At 40.7% G+C, this 18,955-nt stretch overlaps 1 protein-coding gene and 1 long non-coding RNA gene across 2 annotated transcripts; both read right to left on the reverse strand.

Moving 5' to 3' along the window:
- Nucleotides 1-947: 947 nt before the first annotated feature.
- Nucleotides 948-17,916, reverse strand: lrrc49 (leucine rich repeat containing 49). Its single transcript, XM_079554874.1, has 15 exons — nt 17,746-17,916; nt 17,569-17,665; nt 11,754-11,957; nt 11,617-11,683; nt 10,654-10,797; nt 8,750-8,811; nt 7,943-8,090; nt 7,102-7,185; nt 5,966-6,141; nt 5,178-5,273; nt 3,639-3,873; nt 3,372-3,557; nt 3,202-3,311; nt 1,831-1,984; nt 948-1,603 (listed from the first exon to the last, which is right to left on the reverse strand). Exons 1-15 carry the CDS (start codon nt 17,849-17,851, stop codon nt 1,388-1,390), a joined length of 2,085 nt encoding a protein of 694 aa, XP_079411000.1. The 5' UTR covers nt 17,852-17,916; the 3' UTR covers nt 948-1,387.
- A 114-nt stretch (nt 17,917-18,030) lies between these two features.
- LOC306961915 lies at nt 18,031-18,730 on the reverse strand. The gene is made up of 3 exons (XR_013792797.1): nt 18,609-18,730; nt 18,188-18,247; nt 18,031-18,115 (listed from the first exon to the last, which is right to left on the reverse strand). It is a non-coding gene; the product is annotated as an uncharacterized lncRNA (long non-coding RNA).
- Nucleotides 18,731-18,955: the final 225 nt, after the last annotated feature.

An 18,955-nucleotide genomic window follows, 5' to 3' on the forward strand; every position in this document is an offset into this window, starting at 1 on the left:
AGCACCGCCCATGGTTTACTTCAAATCGCAGGTATAGTCCTCATAATGGAGAAGTCACTGATACGCGTGGTAAATATCTTCGTGGCTAATGTTGTAGTTTGAGAATAAATCCACGAGAGACCATCGTGTGGCGTTGTTTTGACGGGTTAGTGTAGCAGCATGTTAAAAGACACCGTCCGGGGAGGCACTCTCCAAGACAGTGCGCTGCGCCCCCTGTCACGGCTGCTCTTTTAAAAGTATGCGTAAAATAAATCAAGTCTCCTCCTCTCCAGACCTGGCGCGCCTCTGTCCAAATCTAACAGAGCACGAGAAGATAGTAAAAACCATAAAACCACGTGATAAAGGTATTTGTTGTTACTTGTTATTCTATTGCAGTGTGCACATTGTCGTTGTGCAGAAACGAAATAAGGCACCTTTGAAAAAAATGGCATTATTTGGACTGAAGAAAAGTTAGCTTTGTTTTTGTTGGGAAAACAAAAACTACCCATTCAAGTGCGTTATAGAAATTGCGCTGGATATTCAGAATAGTCTTATTTCTTTCCTGTCTGGGATGCTGCCGCACTACACTCTACAATAGTCACCTGTACTTCAGTAGGCTCTTTGAGAAAAGGGTTAGACTCTGCAGGACAGTGTGGGAGAGGGGGAACAGGTGGTATGAAGCTCACATAGCTCCAAAGCCTTGAGGGGCATTCCGCTTTAAAGCATACACTTTAGAGGTAAATACTGTAATGTAGACCTGCTCAGTGGGACAGTCACACATTTCTTCTATCATGGAGGCTGCCACTGGAGCAGTGGAGCACTTCTAGGTCATGGTCAAGTACAACGTGGAATGTATGGAAGAAAAGACTAAAGAACACAAGAACACAATAGGCACTAATTGCATGGATGGACATGAATATTGAAAACAAGAAACAGATAATATTGACATGTTTTAATATTAATAACATTAATAACCATACAGAAAATATGTGGTAAACAAGTCCACTTTTAGGACCTTGAATGTCAGGCAGAATGTGAGAAACAATGCATGGTTTAAGAGAAATTATTCTAGTGTTAATAAAAGACACCCTGGTCAGTAAGAGCTGATGACAGTAACGGTGTGGAAGAAAATAAAATCTGCTAAAGTGCACAGGGCGCTTAGTAACCACAATGCACAGTGAGTCAGCAAGTCTCTTACTTGTCTTCAAGTACAATGGTATAGCTCCCAGCATTGCTGATTTTCAGGAAAATTCTACATTCAGTCTAAATGTCTTTGACATGTCATCCTCTGTATTGCAGACATGATTTAAAAATAATATTTGAGCTAAAATGAAGTTGAGTACAAGTTTGCGGCAAAAGCTGTGTCCATGTGTGAGAGTGTGTCGTTTCAATGGACCACTGGTCCCTTTTACTTTGTTTCTGAGAGTCTTACTAGACTGGCCCGCCGGAAAGCAGCTCGATCTTTCATGTCCAATACACAGTCTTTGACCATTTCTGCAAACATGGAGGGCCAGAGTTTGTGAAGAGCCTCACCCTTTAGGTTAGTGTCTGATGCTCTCTGGACTACATCCTGAAGATACTGCTCAATCATGGAAGCACGCTCTGAACACTCCACTGTGCCCTCCTGCAACAAAAGGCACATGTAAGACTAAATATATAGGACAGAAGCATTTTTTATCCTTCAAGGTATTTTTGAATTTGCTTTGAATATTGAATGTTTATTTTATTTTTTTGTATTGGTTTATTTGGTTGGGACAGTGCATGTTAATGAACAAGCCACTCCGAATTGTAGCCATGGGCAAATTCATTCTACCATTCAAGGGTAAGTAAGTGAAGACAGTAAAGACAGACCTCAGGGCTTTCTGCATTGGTGTCTCGACTGGGATAGTTGAAGAGTGCTCTGCTTAGGCCTTCCCCCAAGAGCTTCCCGTTGTCTCGTAACTCTTCTGGACTCAGCCCTGCACGCCGACCACGCCCCTCTAACAAGAACTGAAGCTGTCGCTTCCTTCAGATCATGACAAAAGGGGACAAATGTGTGATCAAGTAAAAAGATTAAATAGATTTTATCTTGCATCTGACACATACGCAGGTCTTAAAAACAGCTCGGATTTCTTATTTGTCAGTCAGTTGTTGTCTGCAGACCAACTTGTTCGTTGCTGTGCCAGCATTAGTGAAAGATAATTGACTCCAGTCAACCAGCTGTAGTTAGTTAATAGAAATGGAATGGAAGCTTATTTGTATAGTGCTTTTCACATGACACAAGTCGCCCCAAAGCACTACAGAAACTACATATGTAGCTTCAGTTTTCCCCGGGTAGACTGACAGAAGCACTGTCACAGTTCGTGACTGAACACATCTACATCAACGTTTCCTCTGACCATCACCATTCATTCACGCACACACATCATTCACCCCTATTGTACATGTTTTAACACACATACATGTTAGAGCAAACTCTACACAGAAAGGCCTCGTCCAGGTGGGATTCAAACCCGGGCGCTTCGAGCTGTGAAGCAAGAGCGCTAACCACTGCACTACAGTGCCTACCGTGAAATCTGTTTACAAAGTGCACGCATTGTGGTCTCCATCACAGTAAACACTACAATCAGAGGGGCAGTAGAGTGAGAGTTTAGTCAACAACGAAGCAGATATACAGGTCTTGTACGTGCTATACCATGCACTGTCCTGCTAGCGCACTTGTAATTTAGAGAAATGTACAATTGCTGTGTACTGCTTGTATAATGTTATTTTTTTTGTTGTTGTTTTTTTACATTAAAGGATAATGTCTATGTAAAAATAGACTAATAAAAGGCACTTCCCTGTTGATGTAAAATGAAACACAAATACAGAAATCTTTACTAATTCAAACATTATCCCCCTTGCCAAAGGAGAAGCCTAAATAAATTGTACATTAAAAACAAACTAAGAGCTACATAGTGGCTAACTGTATAGTCACACTTGCAGAATTAGACACAAGATGACAGATGTGAGGAGTTGGCTGAGGAGAAAAAGGAATGTTTGTGTCTAACTGCCAAATACCCACCCTTTACCCTGCAACACTGTTATTAATTCTGCTGGTATCTCTTTGCCAGGTTTAATCTTTACAACAAAAACAGCATGCTCACAGACACACTAAGCACACTTTACACTTTTCCCTAAAGTTCCCTGTCAATTACATTGTGCCTCAAAAACATACGTTCCGTTCATAACCAATGCAATTACCTGGATTCTTCTAAGAGCAACAGAAGACGGCAACGTGGCGTTTCAGTGGCTGCTATATGACCCAGCGTCCCGAAGACGCGTTCAGCTGCTATCACATCATTCATGGTCACCTGTGGGAGGAGTATGCTCTTCAGCTACTGCATTACAAATTGTACTAAAGTGCCCCATACCTCTTGGCCATTGATCCTCTGCAGGTTAAAGTGGTGAAGCCTGTATATGGCAAAGGAACGCCACAGAGAGAGACTGACCACTGGGTTTCCCTCGGGGTGGACGGTCAGCTGGTCCAGTCGCCTCACCTGAGCCAGCGCAGCCAGCTGAGGCAGTCGGCTAATACTAGTTTCTAAGAAGATCATATGCTGCCGAAATATGAAATGTAACAGCGTTATTTCAAATATCAGCAATTGAGAGTTAAATATTGAGTCTATTCTCCTCCTTACCGACAGATTAGGAAACTTGACCCTTATTCGTGGCAGTGTTGGTACAATGGCGTCAAAGTTGATGTAACGGAAGGTTATTACAGTGACAGCGCCAGCGGTCTGAACTCCCCAGCCTCTTTCAAGAGCCTCCAGGGCCCCAAGTCCAAATAATCTCAGAGTGTCTCCATCCAGCTCAGCGAGGTGACTCTCTGACATGGACAAGCTCTGCACACTGCCACTGCCTGTCTCCACAAGCCTGTGAGAGAGAAATGCAGTATCAGTGTCAAATGGGCATATTTTCTGGTATTTATGAAACTCCAGGTCATAGCAAGCCGTATGCAAATATCAAAGACTTGTACTTTAGAGTATAATGCATGCACAGTTCACCAAACTGTGCACGCCCCCTCTTCAAGTTACATTTTAAGGTGCCCTTTCCTGACAAAGACTAGTGAAAGAAGAGAATCTGAGCAGTCTCAAAAAGGCTGCTGAGCCCTAGGGTTGGCTAAAACGCTGGTGACAGTGTCAAGTATCTGCGGGCTGCACGATGCGCAACTGCAACCATTTTGATTTAGAATGATCAAACCTTAATGTTGCTTTTTTGTTTTGGAAGATTGACAGAAGGCAGGATCCCTTATTAATAAAATAGTGTTGAGTGAAAAAGAATAATATGTAGAATAACAATAATCAACAATACACAGTGGGTGAAGACCAGTAAGTAATGGAATGGAATGTTTACTCGTGAATGCTTGGAGAGTTGAATTTCTGAATGAAATGTTGTGCCGAAAGCAAATTCCACGAAATTGCTCTGTGGTCACGAATAAAGATCTTGATTCTGATTCTTCAGTTAAATATTTCCTGTAGCAAGTAATAACAGGTAGAAACAGAAGATATATCCACTAATAGACAGACTGACGCCAGACTACAAGTGAAGTTTAATGACTGGGACGTGCCACACCTCGCCAGTGAGGTGTACGACGTCGGAAAAGGAAGAACAACCTAGAAGTGCAAATGAAGAGTTTTGACGCTTAATTGCATGTCGAAGTGTAATTTGAAGTAATGACAGCGTCAAAATAGATGATCAGTTAATGTGCTTGAAGGAACAAGTTTGTTCTGCAGCCGGCGCTGAGCAAGCGAGACTTATGCCACGTGGAACACCCTCATTTGTGGTGTGTTTTACTCACTTAAGATAATCCAATGCACTCAGGCTCCTCAACAACTTAATCCTCCGCTTGACATGACCTGTATGCTGCATACCTACCAACATGAACTCTATTTAATTAGAATAGACCTGATAACCTAGCTCGAAACTATTCAATTAACAAGTTGTGTCAAATTACTGGGGGTATGAGGCTGTTGTTAATACTTTTCTATTTTAAGTGTTTCTAACTGATTATAATGCGCTTCTTGGCTTGCTGACTATAATACTTGTTAAAATAGACCAGTTGTTCTAATTTTCTACGTTTTGCTGGAATGGAAGATAGTCTTTAAACATTTAATCATATGCTGTCACTACTACTGAGCGTACGATCAAAAGTACACACAAACATGCACATCACATACTTAGGATCTCGTGGGCTATTTGGGCGACTGTTAGAGCGCAGTCTGCTCTCTGTTCCCCCGGAGAGGCGCTCTGGTCCTGAACCCGGGCTGAGTCGCCTGTAGTGAGACAAATAGTCTTAGTCATGCCAAATAATTGACAGGTTAAAATCCTATTAACCAAAAATGGGTAGTACGCACAAATGTCTGAGTTACATTCACTAGGCTTTTTACTAAAATGTACTTTGTAGTTATTACACTTGACCTTGACTTAATGTTTAGAGGTAATACAATTATAATTTTTTCTTGAAAAATTACAATGAAGATCTAATCCTATTATCCTATAATACTATTATATATATATATATATATATATATATATATATATATATATATATATATATATATATAGTGTACATGATGAGAATCCATGACCTTCTTGTTGTGAAGCAAGAAAACCAACTCCACCGCTCAGTTTAAACTTATATTTATGATTGGAAACAACTTATTTCATTAAAGGTCTTTTCAATAAACAATACATCAAATTCAGTGTCGGAAATGTGAAAAATATTGTCTTAGAATCATCTTGCGACCCCTGCTTCAGTGCCAGCGACCCCCTCATTGGGGACCACTGCTCTAGTGTAAAAAGGTGCTGAGGCTCAACAATGTCTTTATCTTTGCCAGTCTATTACATATGCTTTATAAATTGTAGATTTTGCAACAAATATGAGGTTAAGGATTGAAGATGCACAGTTTACAATAAAGTGTAAAAGGTAAATGCAGACATGAAGGGCACAATAAAGCAGGCATACTTTGGTTCCTCTGGAGAAGACTCCTGCGTGACACCATTGCTCTGGGCAGGACTGTGTGCCGGGCTATTCTCTGGACTGAATTCTTCTTTAGCTCCGTTTGTTGGTGGCAGCTCCAGGCAGGCCCTGACACCCTCCCACTGTTGCGCTGCATTTCGGATTGCTAGGCGCCGCTTCTCCTATAAAACATGAATAAAAATACAGCTGAATTTCAGTTCTGGAAAAGATAGGGTGTTAAGACCAGTCGAAACACTGCAGCAAACTGTATTTAGATATAGCACCCTATCGAGTTTATGCAGATGATATTCCAACATGGCAACAACATAGCAACAGAAGCCAAATGAGTATCAACTTGATCTGAATTAAGTTATCATTTGTTTGACACTCAATCCGATTCCGGGAATGTTGAGTGTTCTGTTTAGAATGAAAAGAACGCATGTGCATACCCCTTTTATATGAGCCCCAAAGTAAGAAAAGGACAGCTGCACACACTTAAAGTGGCTATTAGTATGCCATCCCATCACTCTCAGTTCAGCTACAAGACAAAACTCACTGCTATAGAGCAAGTCTAGCCTCTATTTTACTATTTTAATGTAGTAAAACGTATTAATTTCCAGGTTTCACATAAAGTAACACCACATACAGTAGGAGGACTCCCATCGGCCCTGGGTCTCTACAGCCTGTTCATCCATGGGAGTGGATCTCTCCTTGGTTCCATGGTTCTCCCCAGGATTTCTTTTTTCTAAGGACAGGGGGACAGGGAACACCCAGGGGACACCCACAGGGCTTGTCACCACCTGCTACCGACGTTTATTTGGACATTATGTTTGCCTGGATACTTCATTTGCCTGAACTTTACATTGTCTAGTTTACTGTTTTGTTTCGTTGCTTTAATGTTTGTACAGTCCTGTGAGGCAACTCCCGTTGTGATATTGGGCTATACAAAACTATTGATTGTAGCAACAGTATTCCATCATGGCAACAGCAGCAAATGGAGTGGAAAGTCTGCAATGTTATTCATTGATTATCCACTCTATTTTCTATTTAGATTTCAATTTTGCATGTCCTCTATTGGGGAAAAAGTCTTATAAAATGTAGCTTTTACAAAACAACATGAGCAATACAGTTCATTGTCTAACCTTATGAATGGACTGTTTGTGACTCTCCCTTTTCTTCTCTTCCTCTTTCCGAGCTTGTATACCAGATGTACGCCGATCCTCGTCCTGAAAAACATAGTTTCTACGATCATAACAATTCTTCATGAGTATACTTGGCACGATAGAATTTAGATAAAGGGAACACCAGAAGTCGCTTGGAAAAGGATTCTCACACCAGCCGTCTCCATCACAGGATTAGCTCTTTCAGACTAAGGTCATTGGTGCACAGCTATTGAGAAAAGCCCAAACTCCCAGAATGCATTTCTGCTAGCATAATATATGTCCATTATAAAGTAACAAAGGATCAGCAATGAATGGCAGTTTCCCATGTTATGTGTTAATGTTAAGAGTATATCTAAGATGGCACTGGGTCTTCACATGACAGCCTCATGGCCAGTAGTTTTAGAGGTTATGCAGATGACATTCCAGCATGGCATCAGCATTGTAACAGAGGCATTACTAACAACTTTGAGTTGCTATTTATTGCTCTGATACTCAGTCCAGAACATGAAGGGTTCTATTTAGAATGAAAATATCATACCTTCCATTCTTAAAAATTATCCCAATGAATGAAAATGTGTCCAGGTCTCCAAAATTGAGACTAGATTAACATCCAAATAAATGTCACACGTGTGTCCCTCTGACAACCAACATAGATATTTGACTATACCACTGGAATATATCAAAGTATTTAACCATAACCATACAGCAATTAATGTTTGTATATGGCAGATGATCCACACATTTGTGCTCAAAAGCACAATCTTAAAAGTAAGTGCAGTATAAGTGCTGGTCTGAGGAAACCAACAACAGTTCTTCTTACTGTGATGCGCTTCATGTCCAGCTGTTTGAGGTGAAGCACACAGCGCAGGACGGCCTGCTTGTACCATGTCTCCAGGGCTACAGGATTCCCATCCAGGGTGAGCTCAGAAAGGGAGCACAGTTCTCCAAGACGCGCTAGCTGATCAAAACTGAAAAGGCAGACAAGACAAATGTACAATGTCACGTGTCAATCAAGTTAACATGGATTTGTGATCTGTGAATAAAAAGTTCTTTATCTATAGACAAAAGAAAAATGGAGGAAGTTTTAGCTAAATTTGAAATGAAGATCTTTTTAATCGTTTTAATTTAACTATTAAAAAGCATAACTTTGAAACTCATTCAAAACATGAACACAAACATTACCACTTCCTGAAACAGTTCAGGTCTTATATCTTGCAACACATTGTGGCAATATAAGCAGTATATTTTTATGCTCAATATTGCTGTCAACATTAAAACATGTATACAATTTGTATAACAAGTTTAATACAGTACTGGTTTGCGACAGCTGGACTGACTGTCAGTGCAGTTGCTTGGAAAAAGGTAGCCTGTTGGCTACACAATCCATTCATTCTTGCTCACTGCTGCCTAATCTAGACAACCCCATGCTGAATTGACATTGCTTTGAAAGAACAAGTGTGTTGTATTTAGCCTGTTACAGATAATCTTTATGAGGGGTAACGTGTTCTAGCAGCAGCGAAGAGGCCAGGCCAGGCCAACAGCCCATGCAGAGGATGTGGCCCTGACTGGACATCAGATCTTTTCCTGTGCCATGGTGAGGAGGGAGTTAAGCAGTCAGAGCACTTACCTGCTAATGTTGTTGCAGCTGAGAAACAGACGCTGCAAGCAGGGCAGGGAGTCCAGCTCAGCCTAAATTGATGAGGAGAAAGAGGGAGAGAGGAGAGAGATAGACAGAGACGATCAGAACAAGAGCACCGCATCCTCACTGTAGTCAGAGCTTGTCTGTCTCCTCCATTCCCTCAGTCACCTTGCAGCACTTAGCTGCGGTACACAGCATCCTCAGCCACAATGCGCGCACACATAGAGCATGCTGCTGTGTCTGCACATGGAGAGGTGGGGCAAAAGAGAGGGAGAGGAGGGGGAGGGGTTTGTGTGCTGCGCTAATGCAGAGATCCCCTGCTGCAGGAAGATGACTCCAAACCCTCTCTCACCCACATCCACCACCAGCTACAGATGCTAGCTGCTTTAGCTCCTGGCAAGATAAACAGGATGAGTACAACTGCAACTGAATGGACTGATGAGCTTGCGCAGTAGAGGAATGAATGAGGAGCTGAATTTATGTGACTACATATACTGTAAGAGGATAAACAAGACATAGACACGGCCATGTCCTTTCAGCTGATGTGACGGCATTGTTTGGGGACTGCATGCTCAGCTGCTCTCTTCTATGGTGGGTGTGGACACAGTGCTAAGACTCACAGGAGAGAGAGGACACTCCCAGCAGCAGCATTCTGAATGAGCTGGATCAGCAGTACCGACTCTTTCTGCAGCCTCCCACACAACTTCCTCTGGATCCTTAGCACTTGGCTTTAAATTAGCTCTGTGGCGCGATTACACTTGCCAGAATGATGAGTTCACCCTCTCATCGTACCCATGTATATACACCCACTGTAAGTCAGTTCAGTTTCTCTGTAATCAATTGAAGTTTAGTATTCTTCATTACTGGAAATCAATGGTCAGGACAGGACAGGGTACCACCTACCATCATACCACATTCTAGTAATGAATATACTCTATCTTGAGCTAAATATAGCAAGTAACGTCTAAGACAGAATGATGTCACTGCTGAGCTGGTGTACTGAATCGACAATCATCCAAGAGGTAGTCTCCCTTTAAAAAAAGCCCGTTGATAACAGCCAATCAGCTGCAGAATCAGCCAAAGTGCAGCTGTGTTGCTCAGTGCCTGTGGGTGAATTCTGAGAGTCTATAAACGGCCTTGCCTTCACCTTTTTATCCCAGCTCCACCCTCCTCTCAATGACAGCTTGCATGTCTGTTTTTCTGGCACACACAGTAGACTGAGCCCTACCTCTCATCACTGCAGTCTTGGTTGAATGAAACAACAAAGAAAACTGTCTGCACGAATAAATACAGAAGGTAAAATGCACACGAAGGGGGGGTTTAAGTATTTGAAAGATCTTATTTTCCAGAGCACATTTTCAACAGTTCTTAGACGCTGTACAATAAATGTTAAAGTGGTACATTAAGTGTATGTTATGTCATCATTCTGTATTGTATTTGTTACCCACACACTGGAAATTTTGACTGCTTTAGTATTTATTGTCATTAGCAACAGGCTATTGACATAAAAATACCTTGTGACAGATGGGGGCGGGGGGTCTTTTCTCACAAATCCTAAATAGCTCCATTCAACAAACCCAGAAGTGTATGACCCCATAATACAGGTGTTACACTTGTTTCCAGTCACCTAAAAAGATTGGCCTGAAAATAGAATCCAGGATACTTGGAGGTTGCAATTTTTGGGTTGTTTTTTCCCCAGTGGCAAACAAAATGACATCATCTAAAATTCTAAATAGTCTAAAGAGTGGGTAACATTTCTGGTGCCAATATTTGACCTTACAAGTACCACCAAGTTAGGTTCACACAGTTTTAGATTGTTAGATCAAGATCTAAAACTGTAAATGCAAATAATAATAATAATAATCATGATAAAAAAATAAAACATTTCTCACCAGAGCAGTGATGCAGTTGTGTCGGAGGTTGAGCTCTGTCAGACAGCGGAGACCATGCACATTTTCCACTCTAGAAATGTTGTTTCCAGACAGGTTCAACACTCGTAGCTCACACAACTGAGAGACATTTTCTATCCTAGATATCTGAAAGGAAGTAAGTACAATAAAAGTGTTAGCTCCTAAATAACTTTCTTTTTCCTTATTGTGTATTTTGTATTATTTACTCCTACATGTGTTAATAAACTGTGCGAAGCACTTGACTACAAGTCAAGTGAAAAGCACAATAGTACATGTCAGATCACATTGTGTCTATGCAGCCTGAATAGTCTACACGGCTTCATATTCTGTCCTTTAAAATCTCCCACATGACACACCACACACACACACACCCACACACATACAAATCAGGGAAAGTAATTACTGTACAATACATATGTAACAGAACATGTATTACTGCAATGCAGAGGCACAAACTAAGACCAAGATCCATTAAAAAAATATATTTAAAAAAAAACTCTCCAAGGAGAAGCATGAGGCTTGTGCAGACAAAACATTAATTTGACCAAAGAAGCTCTATTGCCGCTTCCCTTTCCACGGGCTGTTAAAATTCACAGAGGACATTAGTATTGTTTTCCACAGCTTTGAAGCTTTCCTTTGAGTGAGGCTTCGGTGTAAATGACTAACTGACCTCGGGTAACAGTTGAAAAAGAAAACATACAAAAAACCCGCACATGCACCCACAGACACATAATAAGTAAAATACTAAGTAGCCAGCCGAATGGTAAATGATAGTCAAAAGAAGAAATTGACAAAACATGAGGAGCACAACTTGAATTATAAATAAACTGCTGTGATCTGTGCAACAGAATGTTCAAAGGGTTGTTTAGTGAGTTGGTAAATTAAGAGCATTATCTCCGGTGGGATTAAAATCACATAGAATAATCGTTGTATTATATAACTCACTTGATTATCATGTAAGTCAAGCACATTCAGTTTGACCAAATGCTCTAGAGACTTTATTTTTTGTATCCTGAAAAGACAGACAAATGTGTTGTGTAACGTTATTTCAAAAAGGCATTAATTCAAAAGACTAAACTAACCTGTTTTTCCCCAACATGAGAATCCGTAGAGTGTTCAGGTACTCAATTCCTGTCATGTCAGTAATGTGGTTATCATACAAATTCAAGAAAATAAGTTGCTGAAGTTGAGATAAGTGTTGGATTCTTCTAATATAGTTGTGCTGCAGGTTCAGAAGTTGCAGTCCACAAATGAAGCCAAGTTTGGGGCATTCTTTAAGACAGCTCCTTATTAAGTGAGAAAGAAAGTGTTGTTAAGGACTACAGATGGAAATGATCATGTGCTAAATCTGGTGCAGCCATCTTTTTAATGCAACTGCACATCGTCCTTCAAATAAATGAAATCAAATAAAACTAAACTTTGGGGTTGGCTGCTTGGTGCCATCTATAACATGATAAACTGAAGTGAATGAGTGATATTGCGGAATCAGTAACTTAAAGGGCTACTAACCCCTCCTTCCAGAGCCTCAGTATCAGAGCCTCAGATTTGAAAATCTCAACAGAAAGGGGGCGTTGCCTGGAGGACTAAGGGGCACGCGGGAGGGGTGAGGGGTGGGAGGGGCTTGAGGCTTCTGACTTCGACGCTGCACCTGCACCGCTCCTCGTAAACAAAGTCCGAGCATGGGAGCATGGAGTTCCAGCGAGCTAACTTATTTAGCAACTTGTTCCACTGGGACAGCTCGACAGCTCTCTCTACACAGGGGGGGGCATCGTGGCAGACAGCGGCCTTGTACCTGAGGCGCTGGGTCATTTATTCCTCTGTCATTTACAAAGCTAGCGGCTTAGCATTGAGCTCGATCGACGTTAGCATCGCAGCTAAGGGACGTAACTGTCCTGGCTGCTTCAGAATTTACCGATCTATTTTAGATGTAGACTTTTGCTGTGGTCTACGTTAACATGGGAGATGTATCTCAGTGTCCTCAGCAGAGTGTGTGATATAGAGACGTGGCTATTTGTGTTACAAAGATTTTTATTATTTTTCTTACAGCAAAGTGCACAAAACATATCAAATAAATAAATGTAGGCCTGTATTATTGAGCAGGAACACTGTCTTTTTGAAATTGTTTTTGGTTTGCCATTGAAGATGTGAGACAGAATCATTCAGGTCATGTTTCTCTAAAGGCTTGACTGTAACATTGTGAACCCAAAGAGCCAGTTAGCCCTAAGTAAATAGCCTGAAGTAATTTCTATTACTAAATTTAGTGAACTAAAAGGTTTAACCAACGTTAACACATACACTAAACTACCACTGAATGATGACACTGTAGAGAAAAGGCTATAATGAAGTATTTATATGTATGCTTTTTTAGTTGAATATTGAAATATTAATGAAAATTATAGATCTTGTTTTGTACCAGTACTTGATTCTGCACTTCTGGCTCTTACAACAGTGCAATTTCCAAATTATAGCACAATTTCTTTGGTAAAACTTACTACAAACTTACAGCTCACATTTCACTTGAGGTTGAGCTGCATGTGCCACTCACTTGGTCTACATAGATGTGTGCAATAAACAAATTGAACAGACAAAGTTGACTGGTTATGTTATACAATACCAACTGTAATAAATATACATGCAGTAAGTTTTCAGCTTCTAGAAACAGTGGTGCTGCATATACCTTCCTGTGACATATCTGACAGAACATATACAGGCTTCATTTTTTTTTTACTGCCCACAATTAAATCTTGCATGAAACATTGATTTTAATCTATTACGTTGTCCAATGGGCACAGAATGGTTCAGGCACAGGTCCTTTGTGTGCTCCTGATATGGGAGAGGATCCTCGACCACACTTTCAAACAGCAGGGCCATTAGTTGGTCAAAGTAGACTGTAAACAAAGCACAAAACATTTGTCCTTGTAAAAGCATTGGTTGTGTTGTTTTTAATGTGACATACCTGAGGTAGCTCTGGTCTTCATGGCTCTCACTGTGTAGTCTCCACGCTTGAATTTTGGATACACTATGACGATTTGCCTTTTTTAAATCATAATTCAAGGCACCAACCTGCACCCTAAAATTTCACAAATAAACATTAATATGCAGTATCTATTTTCTAAACATTTCAAAGTGATAAAATAACTAGTGAATATTTGTTGAACCTTTAGGAATCATTACCTGGCCAGCATTCCTTTGAATAAGAAGCCCAGACTATTGTGAGAATCAGACTATGGATTCCTCAATATTTGAAGTGTGGTATTGTGGGCTTATTTTAGCTTAATCTTTCAAAAAACGTGGTGTTAACAAAAGAGTAAGAGTCTCTCGCATGCTGCTGTGCCTACAAAGAATTATAAAGAATTACAAAGAATAATAAATTGATATGTGAAGTGTAAATACATCAATATAAATTAGATATTAGGAGGAGTAGTTGTAATTACACATACTTGATTTTGGCCACACTCTTGCATCATCCCCAACCAAAGGCCTGTGAAGACAGCGAGGGGACAGGGGGTTTTCCGTGGACATTCTGAATGTAGTTGCCCAGATGTCCACTCAGCCACAGCCTTTGATGGTGACCAGTAGAGATGATTCATATAGATGGTTCACAATGCTTTTCTTCCACCTCGTCATTTCCTCCGTTCACCTTTTCTGGCCCAGCGCATCATTTTTTTCCAATCTCTGGGACACAAAACACAAACCCCTCCTTCTCCATGCACACGCTGTTTCCAACCTCATTGCTCTAATAAGACAAAAAAATAAGAATATGAGTTCTATCATAATGCACAGTTATCCAAAGTTACATATTTATGTTTGTATTGTAATGTTTTACCTGGACTAGCTCGATGTCAATGACTTTGTTACTCGTTAGATTCATCATGGTGTAACTGCCATACTTGGCTGAATGTCCTACATGAATGCAAGTTATACATTAGCTGACTTTTAATACTTCAGATAAATGTTTATTAAATGTATTTACCAGGTGAATCTGCCCGCATGTCCCCGCCCAGTGACACAGAGCCGCTTTCAAGAGCCTCCCTGATGAGGTCATCCTGCTCCAGCTTCCACTGCCAGTTGACTGTAGGGATGAGGAGCTTTGCCTGATGCCTATAGAAGCACTGCTCTGACAGTCCCTGAATATTGAAGGCCCCCAAGAACTATAAAATTAAAACATCTGTTATCATCGGATAATATATGGAAAAATAAAATGTTTTTGTAGTGCCTTTGAAATCTGGCTAAAGGATGAGCCGGTGAACAGCACAGAGCTGTAGGTTTCCAGCTGGGATGTTGTTCACCATGGGCTGACTGGACCACTGACTGGAGAACTCACAGCGAGGACACTGTTGAGTGACCCAGACAGGACATCGCCTAAACAGCTCCAGCAGTTGGTCCTCAAGAACAATATATTTTTTGTCCTTGTGTGGAGGGACTTCAGTGGGAATGCTATATAAAATAAAGGATATTTCATCCCTCAAAAAACCAGGACGCTGTATATATTTTTTCAATTAAAACTCTAGATTTTCTTTGTACCTTGAACAGTTCACAGTGCTGGCACTGTCATCGATGTGGAAGCTGGGGTCAGACGCTGACACCTCACACCTTCTCCTTTTTAAAGGTGTAGAGGCTGCTCTGGGACTGTCAGGAAGAGGGATTTCCATCAGGTCCCCTGTCCCACAACCGACGCTTGTGTAAGCGGTCCGGGCTTGAGTAGCTGTACAAAACACAAACAAAAAAAACACGTTTAAAATGGCAGTAATTACACAACTTGTGTCTAACTACAGTATATAAAAAAACAAAAGTGTAGACTGTTTTATACATAAAATGACAGTACTGTATAAAGGATAAATAGATTTCACCTTTGCGTCGCCTGCTCGGCTTCACATTGGCCTGGACACTTGCATGCCTTGTAATGACTGGATCAGTCTGGACATTTCTCTCTGCTCACTTTTGGCTGAAAACATAACAATAAATAATATTTATAAAGTGCACACACACGTGACATGCAAACACATTGTTTGTATTGATGATTTATAGGAATACAACCTAGGATATACTTCAGAATATGCCCCCTATAGCAGATCAACCAAATATTTGTATCAGGTTAATTCTGGCTACAGTCGGCTACTAAAAACTTCCAAATGGTTTGGCATTTTGAAAAGCTGCGTCCAAATAGGTGTAAACTTTGGTTCACTTCAGAAAACTTGTCAACATGAACATAATTATCAGAATTGATCCTACTTTGTGAACCTGTTCAACAACAATGGCAATAACAACTATACTGATTCTGAAACCACGTAAGAACAGCTCACATCTGTGAGCGCCCTCTCCTCACTGACCACACGGTCCACCTGGAGTGGTCAGCCCTCTCCTCACTGACCGCAGTCGAGCATCAAACGGGAGCAGAGCGCGCACGGAGCGGGTCAGTTTAGCCTCCGACACACAGTACGTTCTAGCTATACGTTAGCTATACAGGCTAGCTTGTAGATGCTCTACTGTCAAAAGCTACAGTCATGTCAAACTTAGATTAGTTTGGTGCTCAGACTCGTGCACATTTGAGCACAGTGTTGGCGTAACTTTGCAGACTGATGCATTAGCAGGCTGCCCCGGGCAGCGAGTAGACGCGCTTATAACCGGTGGCTGCTGTTCCTCAGCCACAGTGAGCGAGTGCGGGACACGTCGCCTGGAGCTGAGGCTGCAGAGTCTATTTACACGCCATATTTTTTCAACATATCTACACGACTCATGTGATTGGTGTTATCAGAGGCCAAACCGGCGAATTTGTTTGAGACACTACAATAACGATCTATTCTGACGTGCACATAAAAATTCTATATACTGTACATGACTCAATCTGTGAGCAAAGTAGCTTCTACTGACAGAAATGACCGGGACAGAGTGAACCAAGTGCCTCTTTTTACAGCAGCTACAATCAATGCAATTACTACCAAACCCAAAATGGGTAAATCATTATTTTTCTCACTCACCTCACATTGTTGGCGGGGCAGCAGAGTCGGTGGGGACGGCCTCGCTCTTCAAACGCAGAAGACTAGCATAGCCCAGTTCAACCTCGGTGAAGTTGGCGAAGGAATCAGCACGTAAAATGGTCTTTGCAAACTCCAGCCCCACTACGCTACACTTCCTCCCCATCCTAACACAGTACAATTAACAACTAACAATTAAATTATACACGATAGACCACTAAAAGCAATACTAACAAACGCCCTAAGCTAAATTGAGCGAACTAATCTAACAATAAAAGCAACTAGTGATTACAACTACAATATTCAACAACTAACACTACTAAAACTATACACTTATTTATAATAAAAAAGCTATCCTAATAAAATCTACCTAAATGCTATGACAACTAATCGCAAACCTGACAATCGATGATAATATTCTCTCGTTATTCCAACTCCAACTCGCTACGGGGGCGTGAGCGAGACTGAGCCTTTTTATACCCCAGAGCGGCAGAGCCCGTGACATCATCTCTCGCCTCCTGACATCATCTCTCTCCCCTCCGCTAATTGGGTGCCGAATTCAAAAAATCAAATGCAGTACCGACAGTTCGCTGCAGATGGCGCCACACAGACGGTTTGGGACACAAAGACAGGATTTCAACAAATTTGCACTAAATTGTTAAAATAGTGACATATACACGTAGACAACACTATAAGAAACCCATTTATACAACTTAGCTAGAAAAAAAAGTTGATTTGGGGGTTAGTTGTTCTTTAAACCATCGTATTTGCTGCCCCCTAGCGGTATTATAGGGTTCTTCCGGCAGATAAATACAAAGAACATAATAATAATAATAATAATAATAATAATAATAATAATAATAATAATAATAATAATAATCATAATCATAATCATAATCATAATCATAATCATAATCATCACCTGTCCAAGTCAATACGCAGAAAATTTGAAGAAGAGGCCTCATGTTGCAACTGGTTGAAATCAAAACAATGGCCATTTGAGTTAAATTTTCTTGACCCTGTTAACAAAAAAAGAAGAAAGTTATTATAAAACATTCCTCGGTCAATGGAGCAACAAGGAAGTAACAAATGAAGTTACCAATGGGCTTGCTGTTAAAGGAATCAAAATTGTTGGAAAGGGATCTGTTCGGCTTTTCCTGTGACGCGTGTGCTGTTCCAGTCTGTACAACTCTCTGTGATGCCATTACTGCTTCAGAAAACCCTCTCACTGGTGAAAGAGGTGTCTGAATGGGAGGCCTTTGCCCAGAGCTATATCTGAGAAGTCTTTTTTCTACAAAAGAATAAAAGGTTGTAGACACGTGAAACGCTTTTCAAAGATTAGATGACTACGGTGGTTGTTTTGCGCAAAGAGGAAGAAGGTTGCCTGATTTATTTGGACTGCCTTGGCCGGAAGGAGACGCCACATGCATATCACTGAACGCTACAACGTCTTCTCTGACTAAACATGTCTGTAAATGTAAATAAAAAAAACATTACGTGACAAAAAATATATATATAAACATCCTCAAAGAAATACTCACTGTCCTCTGGGTTTTGTCGGGTGGAGACTTGAGGGGGTGGTGCAATTTACAAGTGTTGACCTGTAAGATTTTAAAATAGAATGCATTTGTTCAGTATCGAAATTAAAGGCACGATATCAGATTTTTTTTTCTTTTTCTAGTAATGGAACAAAATTAGTTTTGTCCTTTTGTCCTTTAATATATTGTTTGTTTGGGGAAAAAACATTGTACATCTAATTATAAAGTATTTGTATAAATGTCATGAACATGTCAGTTTTCTAACATATCTGTAAAAGTGACCCTGCAAATGTGGAATGTGAATTGTGCCTATGTTTGGACTTAACATTTTCATTTAGAGACTTCCTCTTTCATAGCTTGTGACAGTTTGATCGGTTATTATCACTTACTAAATGAACCCCAATCTAAAAATATTAAAGTTTACCATTGGTCTAAGAAAACTCCACCTATCGTTGACTTCTGCGTTGCGTTTCAGCGCCGTGTCTTCAGTCTTGTCCGCTTCCATTTGGCAAGTTTGGGCAAAATATCACAAACGACCAACTTTTTCTAACGCTACGTTTTACGCTTTGTCACTGGCTCTCCGAGATTAACTAGCCATTGCAGATGAAAATAGCAGCAAGACTGACTACAGGCTGTGTAAGAAAAAGAAATACTTCGAACACAACTGACTGACAGTGCAAACAATGCTGCCATGGTAACGGCGTGACCACGCCCACTTCCGTGTAACCCCATATTACGCCGTGTGACAACATAGACCATTGACATAGACCG

The sequence above is a fragment of the Gobius niger genome (assembly GCF_951799975.1).
Source record: "Gobius niger genome assembly, chromosome: 4".
In the NCBI taxonomy this organism is placed as follows: Eukaryota; Metazoa; Chordata; class Actinopteri; order Gobiiformes; family Gobiidae; genus Gobius; species Gobius niger.